This window comes from Schistosoma mansoni (assembly GCF_000237925.1).
Source record: "Schistosoma mansoni, WGS project CABG00000000 data, chromosome W unplaced supercontig 0115, strain Puerto Rico, whole genome shotgun sequence".
NCBI lineage: Eukaryota > Metazoa > Platyhelminthes > Trematoda > Strigeidida > Schistosomatidae > Schistosoma > Schistosoma mansoni.
The window spans coordinates 559798-569156 of record NW_017386021.1 but is presented as its reverse complement, the minus strand read 5'-3'; the positions used below and the strand labels follow the sequence as shown (position 1 = coordinate 569156).

General features: G+C 31.6%; 1 protein-coding gene across 1 annotated transcript; it reads left to right on the top strand.

The window, feature by feature from the left end:
* Positions 1-1772: 1772 nt before the first annotated feature.
* Positions 1773-2450, top strand: Smp_115510 (hypothetical protein; the record flags this gene model as incomplete). The annotated part of the gene is made up of 1 exon (XM_018790992.1): positions 1773-2450. One exon carries the CDS (start codon positions 1773-1775, stop codon positions 2448-2450), a length of 678 nt encoding a protein of 225 aa, XP_018645783.1.
* Between the last annotated feature and the right edge of the window lie 6909 nt (positions 2451-9359).

Genomic DNA, 9359 nt, shown 5'->3' with positions numbered 1-9359 from the left:
ACGAGATTCGAACCCAGGACCTATCAGTCTTGCTACATTAAATCCAATGCAAAGATAAAAGAAAATATGATAAGTGAATAGATGAATTTTTTGTTAATGTCAGGCTGTACAGATTTGTACATTAAGATTAATGTATGCATTGCTATATGAAAGAAAAAGTTTATTTTTACCATAACCCCAAAAAACTGACAAGAATCTATATGAAACTTTAGATAGTTCGTCCATCTTTAATTTTCTTCTAAATGTTCATTTTACCTTTACTCATTTAAATGATGCCTTGCACCTTATTACTATGTCAGGTTATATTATATTAGCAGTGTTACATAAGGAACATAGGTAGCACATAATTTGATACAGTATTATTTCGATAATGCAATGAGAAGTTGAAGATTATCAGAAAGAATGTGATATATTTGCGCAATACATTTGGAACAATCTGATCACACATATACTTGTTCGCAATTCTTTTAATGACTTGAAGTGCTGAAAATTTAATATGCTTCTCTGCTTTGGTTCATGATTAAGAAATTGGTAAGCTATTTCCACTAGTTTAACTTTAAACCAAATTTGATTCTCTAAGTATGAAGAGGCTAAAATACTCAATTGATCATAGAGATTTTCGAATTGAGCATTGATTGTCAATTCAGAGATTTGTATTGTAGGGACAGAAACACTAAAACCCAGAGAAAGAGCATCCTTTTCATGAACAGACAATACAATGGAGGATAAATTAATGGCATATTTATCAGGATTGATTAGGAAAGAAGTGAGATGAATAATATTATTATAGCAAGATTTTTCCAAAGCAGAAGCATACTAACTTTTCAGCATTTCAAGTCATTAAAAGAATTGCGAACAAGTATATGTGTGAATCAGATTGTTCGAAATGTATGGCGCAAATATATCACATAATTCTTTCTGATAATCTTCGACTTCTCATTGCATCATCGAAACTTATCAAAAGGACTAATTGTTTTAAACAGTATTATTTCTCGTGGTAAAGTTAAATTAAAAACTTTTTGTTACGATGGAGAAAGTCTTAAGTTCTTGTGTGGTTATTAGATGGTTTAAGATATTTCTATTAATATTTTGAACAAATTTATCACAGCCTACTTTACATAAAACTAACTATTTTAAAAGTATTCCACAAATCTTAGATAATTCTATTGTGATGGAAATAATACAGTGTAAAAGAGCTTGACTACTTCAAGAAGGTTTATGGCTCGAGCCATTTTTCATCACCACCATAAGTTAAATTCTATTTTGTACAATTGTGAATATTTTTAAACTGGTGATTACATTTCACAATAATCTTTTTGCTATTATAGACTTTAATTTCGTCTTCTTTATTCGCATTTCTGCGTTTATAAGACGTTCCTACTGTGTTGCATTCGTCTTGATGTATATTTAGTGACTATTGCTGGCTTCAACTATTCGTTATTTCCAATCTCGTGCTTAGATATTAAAATTCGAAGGGAAGTTATGTAGTAAATCGTTATTTACCATTACGATATTTAGCCATTGTATTGAAATTATTTTTAAAAGAACAGTTTTAACAGCTAACATACAACATAGGGACAATGCCATTCACTTAAGTCCGTTCGAAGTCATGCCTTTAAAATACCACCGCAATTTCAACCCTTTTTTCAAAATTTGATTGGTTATTAAATTTAACCCAATCATATAACATCCAATATTATGTTAATAATTGTCAAGACATTTTCAAGTCTGAATAGTTTTTCAGTTCAAGGTATTATTCAGTTGTAAAAAACATGCAAGAATCGAATGATTTAAAGTTCCTAACAAATCCAAACTATTTTCACTGTTTAGGCGATCTAAACAAATTAGACAATTATTATCAAATGAACAAAAACAGTGTATTCAACGTTAATAATCATAACAAAGTTAACGAAGACTTACCAGTGCCCATATTTCCATCTAAATACATTAATTCAGATGAATTTTTCAGAGAAACATTAAAACTTGGTCAATCCTCATCGGAGTTAACTCCAGCTGAGTCCATTCAAACTTACTTAATGAATGCAGCCCTATGGAATGCATTAAATTTAGATCAATTTAAACAACAGTGTTATAATTTGAATGAACACACACTGAATGAGAAAAACTTATCTCAGCAGATAAATATCGATACAGTTAAAGACTTTACAAACTATAATTTTGAAAAACGTAGGAAATTAAACGAACACTATCCGTCTTCTAGTCATAATTCTTATTATTTGAATTCAAATTGTGATAATAAAACTGAATATCAGATAGAAAAACGGAGACGTCAAACAGTTCATGATCAGTATGAAAATCAATCACTGAATAATATAAATAATTATACTGCTAAATATATGATCAATTCACAAGTGAACAATAGTACCAATAGTGATACTGTGGAGAAATATCAATCGTCACCAATACAAAAAATGACTGATGGTATGTGAAACCATTTTATGTAGCGTAAATAAATCCCATGATACATTTGTAACATTCAGCTATTGCAAGATTTTCGTCTAACCTAAAGGCACCTTGTGTACTTGAGTAGTGTGAGAAGCTGTATGAGAGACCACTCGGAAGTGAAAAAAGCAACGGAAAAGTGACCCAATCATCGTAAGAATGAAATCCAGGGTATGAAATTACATGATAAAGGAATGTAAGCTAAAAGTTTACTATCTGAAGATATTGAGAAGGCTTTGAAGCCAAATATGATCATAAAAATATTTACTTTACGTTGTTAATATATTTTGTAAAGAGAAAATACCTGAGACATTTTGATTCATTAATTTCAGAGAGTTGCATGTTTAGGCACAAAGATTTTAGGTTGAATGATTAGTGTTTTTAGTCATCCCAGTTATCAAGTAGTATAAAGGAACATATCAGTGTATGAATTCTTTCTTAATATTTGATAACTTTTCAATGTGTGTTATTCCATAACAGATAGTGTCTTCATGTTACGAATACCTGTCATAACCACAAAACTATTTTAGACTTTTTAATCTAATCTATGTATTAATTTAATTTACGTTTTACTACATAGACAATCCGACTGAATCACTGACCAGTTGTCATCTAATCACTTTAGTAAATCTAGATGTCCTAAGAGTTTAAAACTAAAGATAAGCCATTGTCGGTGAAGGTTTATGATTTATTGTTGTTGATGATAAAGACTGAAACTGATTAATATATGTTGTCATATGGGCAATCTGAGCGAATTACCCCGGCATTGTATAATATCACAAGTTTAAATATATTAGTTATGTACTCAGTAATAGAGTCCAGTAGGTGCATCAAAGTTACGGCAGATCGCAACTCTGGCTAACAAATTCATTCCATTTGGACAAGTCAGTGGCTATCTGTAACAATGAGCTCAGTGTATAACGCACTTAACGTTAAAAGGGGAAAATACCGTGTTCGAGTTTCAGTGTGAATACAAACTGCGAGATGCAAACGCATTCAGCTAGACAGTCCCAAACAGAACAGAACGCTTGTCTTGGATTCCACTAGCAGCCGCATACCAAATATACTAAAAGACACACTAATTTTTGCATCCAACGAAATCGTTTGATTAGTTTTTTAGTCTAAACTGACTAAAATAAAACAGAAATTTTGGCCGAGAGGCACAGTTTTAAAAACCTTTCGTTAGAACTAAAGTTTGATTTCACTTTTACTCCCGAATCTCTTCTTTCACTTAGAGTTTTCTGATAATACTTAACGGCGATATTGTAGTTACTGATAAAATTTTTATATATTTGGATAAGATAACGCACTTTTGAACTTGTGAGGATTAACCTGAACTAAAGTTGAGATTATCGTAGAGCAACAGAATTAATTAACATTGATTTATGTGATCAACAATACGAGTTTTAACAAGCCTACAAAGTGCAATTTATTTATCTTTGTATTTTGATTATAGTAATCAAGGAATCCATAATAATTCAGTCTTGGTAGTGGTTATTGTACTACCTAAAATCAATGGACACTGGATAGGTGTTTTGTTTTAATATGAGACTTGACTAGGAATCTAAACCATGACATTAATATTTCTGGACAAGTGCATAGCCTTTAGATTCATTGGCTAACATTCCCAACTTGGACCGATTTATGACAAAAAGTACCCATAAATTAGACTTCTTCCCACAAAACCTGTCAACCAAAATGACTGAGTGTAACTGATTCGTTTTTAACTTGTATACAATATGCTTCAGCATTTTTCTTGTTATTCACTGAATTCTGACCAATAAGTTAAATGACGATGATATCACACATCGATTGAAACTGGAAATGGGTAACATTAAATTTTAACACAGATGATCGGCGGTTAAGCACTTTTCGTGAAATCTAAAAATTCTGGTTTCAGTACCTAATGAGGTGATAGGTACTCAGTTCGGATGATTCACATGCTAGGACGAAACGGCTATCCAGTTCTTTATGTTTTCTAATGGTAACCGAATTAAGTCTAGTTCGTTACGAATAACACCTAGGAATGAAGCTAATTTTCTTAAAACCCCTCCAGTAAATTACTGCATGTGTTCGACTGAATTTATGCTGAGAAATTGTGACATATGGATGTTTACGTTTCAACAGAGACATTAAATCCTTAAAAAAGTGGAAACTTATTAAGATTAACTTTAAAGCTTTCTGTCATTCCTTCAGTTATGAGGACTGATTTCACCAAACTGTGAGATATTTTAATATGCAGGTTCACCTTACAGAATACTCAGAAACCATTTATAAGTTTAGGAAATCCCAATTCACTGACTGACAAGTCATAAACTTTCATAATAGTATCACATATGACACTAACGTAAATGACTTAAAAGTCTATTGATTGTAAAGTGATCGGGCTAAATGATGCTACAAAATACGTCTAACAATGCACGGAGTTCTATTTCAAAATGAATGGAACTCTTGACTGTTTCTCAATTACATTAATGAATCTAATTAGCTTATGGCAAGCTTATTTGAAGCTGTGAGAGTATGAACAAAATGCTAGTTGCACATCAAATAAGTTAGGTAGTTGGTGAGTTGGTGGACTTGATTAAGACGTATCTGGAATACAAAGATAGATAATGTTACCATTGGAAATACATTCTACCTCATCCTGTATCATCGTCAGAGAAGTTATAAATGAGTTATTTGTGTTGCAACTGACCATACATGGGAGCAAGATATTTTCACTTATTGATTATTGAATATTGTCCAATGTTGTGTCTATCTAGTTCTCATTTCCGGTCTTATTCTATTGACCAAGTTGTATAATGGACATCAGTGTAAGTGATTTGCCCTATTGTCCATAATGTTTAGATTCTAGATAGTTAGAGATCTGATACACTAACGTGTAAAATTACTTCATTAAAATAGGATTTATCAAATCGGAGGAACTATAGGTAAACTAGTTGTGTTAACAGCATTATATTTGCGACAAATTCTTATTAGTTTCTTTTGACGCAAAACAAAGTTATCGTTTACGATAAAATTCATTCTCAATGGTTATTTAGTGATCAGTCATTTATTCAAATTACATCTATTTGATGACTGAAATATTATGATTTTGCAAAGGAATTCTAAGAAAAGGTATCAGATAAATGGCAGTAAAAAGAAATCTCAGCCAGCACCTCGTAAAATTTCAAATTAAATCTCATAATTTCCAATTTTCTTAAAACTAGTAATTGCACAGAAAAGTTATACTCATCATTGAATGTGATCAGCTAAGCAATAATTGAAAATCAAAGAACGTTGAGTAGTTGTTTTAGTCTTGCTTTAGATTATTCTGTAGAGCATAGAAAATTGTTGTATTGACTGGTTACTGGATATTAACCGATATGGTGTTCGTTTAGTCGAAAAGTTTGTGACGAAAACCACCCATAAGTTAGATTACTCTCTACAAAACTTCTCAACTACAATGACCAAATATGAACAATTGGTCTTCATTTTGATGTCGCGTGAAACATGTTGAGATTGTAGGTGGCATGAGATAGTCAACAAGAAACTCCAGATACAGGTATCGTGAGCAAGGGGTTTCTAAATCCTTAGTAAAATGATGTTTTTCACTGGATCCAAACTTGAATCGCTCATTTTCGATCAAAATAAATATTTTGATCTTCCAGGATATTAGTCGAGACCTTAATATCTCAGTTGTAATTTCTGAGACAACTTAAGTGGTTGACGTGAATCTGAATTCTGTAAGAAGCCTCAGCTTCGTAAATACTGTAGATTAATGCTAAATATAAGAAAGCTAGGTCTAGAATTTCCCGTCAATTACAGGTAATGGTGTAACATAGAAAACGGGTTTGACTGCAGCAACTTATGACTTAGCATTACTTAAAAAAAGAAGTTATTTATCATGGAAATGTCATTTTCTTCATGTCTATGAACATTATGCTCGTATTCAATAAGAATAGTGTTAATTAGGATGAATTAAATTCAGTCTATTGTAGAACTTTTCTTGATCAACCCCATTAGACATCACTATTGATGCTTGTTTAATGTTTGTTAACTTCCTGTCATTGGTTTATTACTGCTAATCTATAATCACTATCTTGGAGTAATGTAAACCCAGAAAAATGGTCGAGAAACCAAAAGAAGTAAGTTAGTGATCTACAACGAATCAAGAATGAGGATAACTGTAATGGGAATAAATTCTCAAATTTACAAAGTATTCACTTGTTAGTAAGAACTCTATTACTAAGCAGACTTTAAATGGAAAAGTTTTTGTTGTCATCGTTGAGAATTCACACGCTCTCTGATTTAGAGCAGTCTTGATTTAACATTTTTGATCTCATTAAACGTAAGGAAATCAGTACTTAAAAATAACATTGTTAATGATACCTCCAGCTTAATTTAGTTAACTGATAACCATCTATGGTATTCAGTAGTATCTAGATACTACCTTATTATTTGGAATTAAAGAATAACAAAAAATTTTAAGAACATGGTCCCCTATGTTTTTAGATTTCATTTTTTCAATCAAAACTGAGAAATTCCTATCAGTAGATTTATTTTATATGTAATATACATATATAAAAAGGGATTAACATTAGAGAAACAAACAAGGGAGAAATTATGACAGTTTTGATGTTCACAACTCATACATTCACTCAATGATCATTTATATCAACTGTTTAGCATTTAATTCCTCTTTCTATTATCATTTTCACCACCCTTACAACCTAGTTTCAAAAAAGAAAGGCATATGAAAACTGACAGATTAATCCTCATTTTCTGTAAGAGAACCAAGCACTCAACTTCTTTTTCTTTTTTAATTCTCTCTAAAGATGAATTATCTTCAAATCTTTGATTCCAATCTATTTTTTTCCTACTTCACTTTGTTCATTCAACTGACTTTATTTATCAACGAGCTTACAAAAACTAACTTAAATGTGATTAGATCAGTAAATAACTGACTAAAATAAAAACTTTGTCTACTTGTTCAGTTATTGGTTGATCAACTTTTTTTTTCTTTTTTTTTATCGCCATTTATGTCCCATCTTCTCTCGTTCTACCTAGAACATTTACATTATTTACAGTTACTGAATTTATCTTACATACGTTCGATCACTACTTATTAGTAATTCCATTTTCTGTTAAATAACTAACTAGACACGTGTTGATGTATAAATACTCTAGTGATTCCTGTACACATAAACATCATCTATACACACACACATTAATTATTCGTTTGAATTTCATCATAGATTTATCCTTATTTTTGTAAAACTAAATGACAAACTAGTTAAAGGGTATTTGTTCTTTGTCATTTTCTTTATACACCCCTTCACAGAAAGGAGTAGATTTTAAAGTTTATCTCATTTGAAATATTTCACAGAAAAAATATTTAGGCACAAGTTAAACTAATTAAGTAAATAAGAACTTATGTAAATTGACTGTCATTTAAAAAAATGGAGTACAGTATAATATATATTTCATAAATCATTCAAATTTTCTTTCTATTTCATGTATCTGAATTAATGACTTAATCACAGTAAGAAAGAAAATGATAAAAATAAATAAATATTTGACTAATTTCAAGAGGTATTTCCTGGAGTTCTAGTGAGAAACAGTAACCAATGGAGTTCAATCAGGTCTGTTGGGAGATATCAACTCACTGAAGACATCGGTGGATGTGCCTCTCAATTTCGTGGATTGGTTGAAGTTAGACATTAACATTGTTGGATGCCGGCACAGTGGTCTAGAAGTTAAGCGCTCGCGCGCAAGACTGATAGGTCTTGGGTTCGAATCTCGCGAGGCGGGATCCTGGATGCTCATTGCTGAGGAGTCCCATGATAGGACAAAACGGTCGTTCAGTGCTTGTAGGTTTTCCATGGTGATCTAGCTTCAATTGGTTCATGATCTGAACTATTAATTTTTATATTATTCAGACAAAATATTTCTTAGTATTTCATTGGCTCAATGGTATTATTGTTTCTTATATGTCATAAACTTATATCATCAGTAAACACATGACAGTTGTTTAATAATAGTAGTCTGGGTCTTGTTTACAACAACTAGGTATCATAGCAAGTACAATGTTTATTCAGTGTTTCAGTTTATCAACTTTGGGGAATTTATGTCACTCACTGATATCTATCGTACTAGAATCCAGTCGTCACGAGAAATGAATGTCAGTATTTTTTGCTAATATGGAGTTATTTTTGTCTAGGATAACTTGTTCGTAACATCTTTAACAGTAACAGTGAATTATGAGATTCGAGATACAATGACATTATCAGTTCAATTGAGGATTACAGATATATCTTTCCGACATGATTCAATCATCACTAAACCTATAGCTTCCCAATTATTCTCCCTCAATTTTCTAGCATCTAAACATAGTCCATATCATGTTTTGTTAAATAGATTAGTGATCATTTGATCAATCAAATTCAGTTAGCTCTAAGAACTAGTCATATATGACATTTATCAATTAATGATAAGGTAAATTAATAACAGAATAAGGCAAGTAAAAATTATCGTTCCCTTCTCTATCTCACTATAAATGAAGTATTTTCAAAAACTAGTCATATTAATTTTTTCAAAGATTATCATCCACCTGGTTGTTTCTTTAGTTACCCATCATCTGTCGTTGTATTTTTTTTGAATTCTTTTCAAGAACCACCTAGTGGAAACATTTTTATGGATAGTGAATTTTATGTAGTTGAGATGATGAACCAATTGAAGCTAGACCATCATGGGAAACCTGGAAACATTGGACAGCTGTTTCGTCCTATTGTGGGAGTCCTCAACAGTGCGCATCCACTATCCCGCCTCGCGAGATTCGAACCCAGAACTTACCAGTCTCATGCCAGAGCACTTAACCGATAGACCACTGAGCAGGCCAACATCCAACGGTGTTA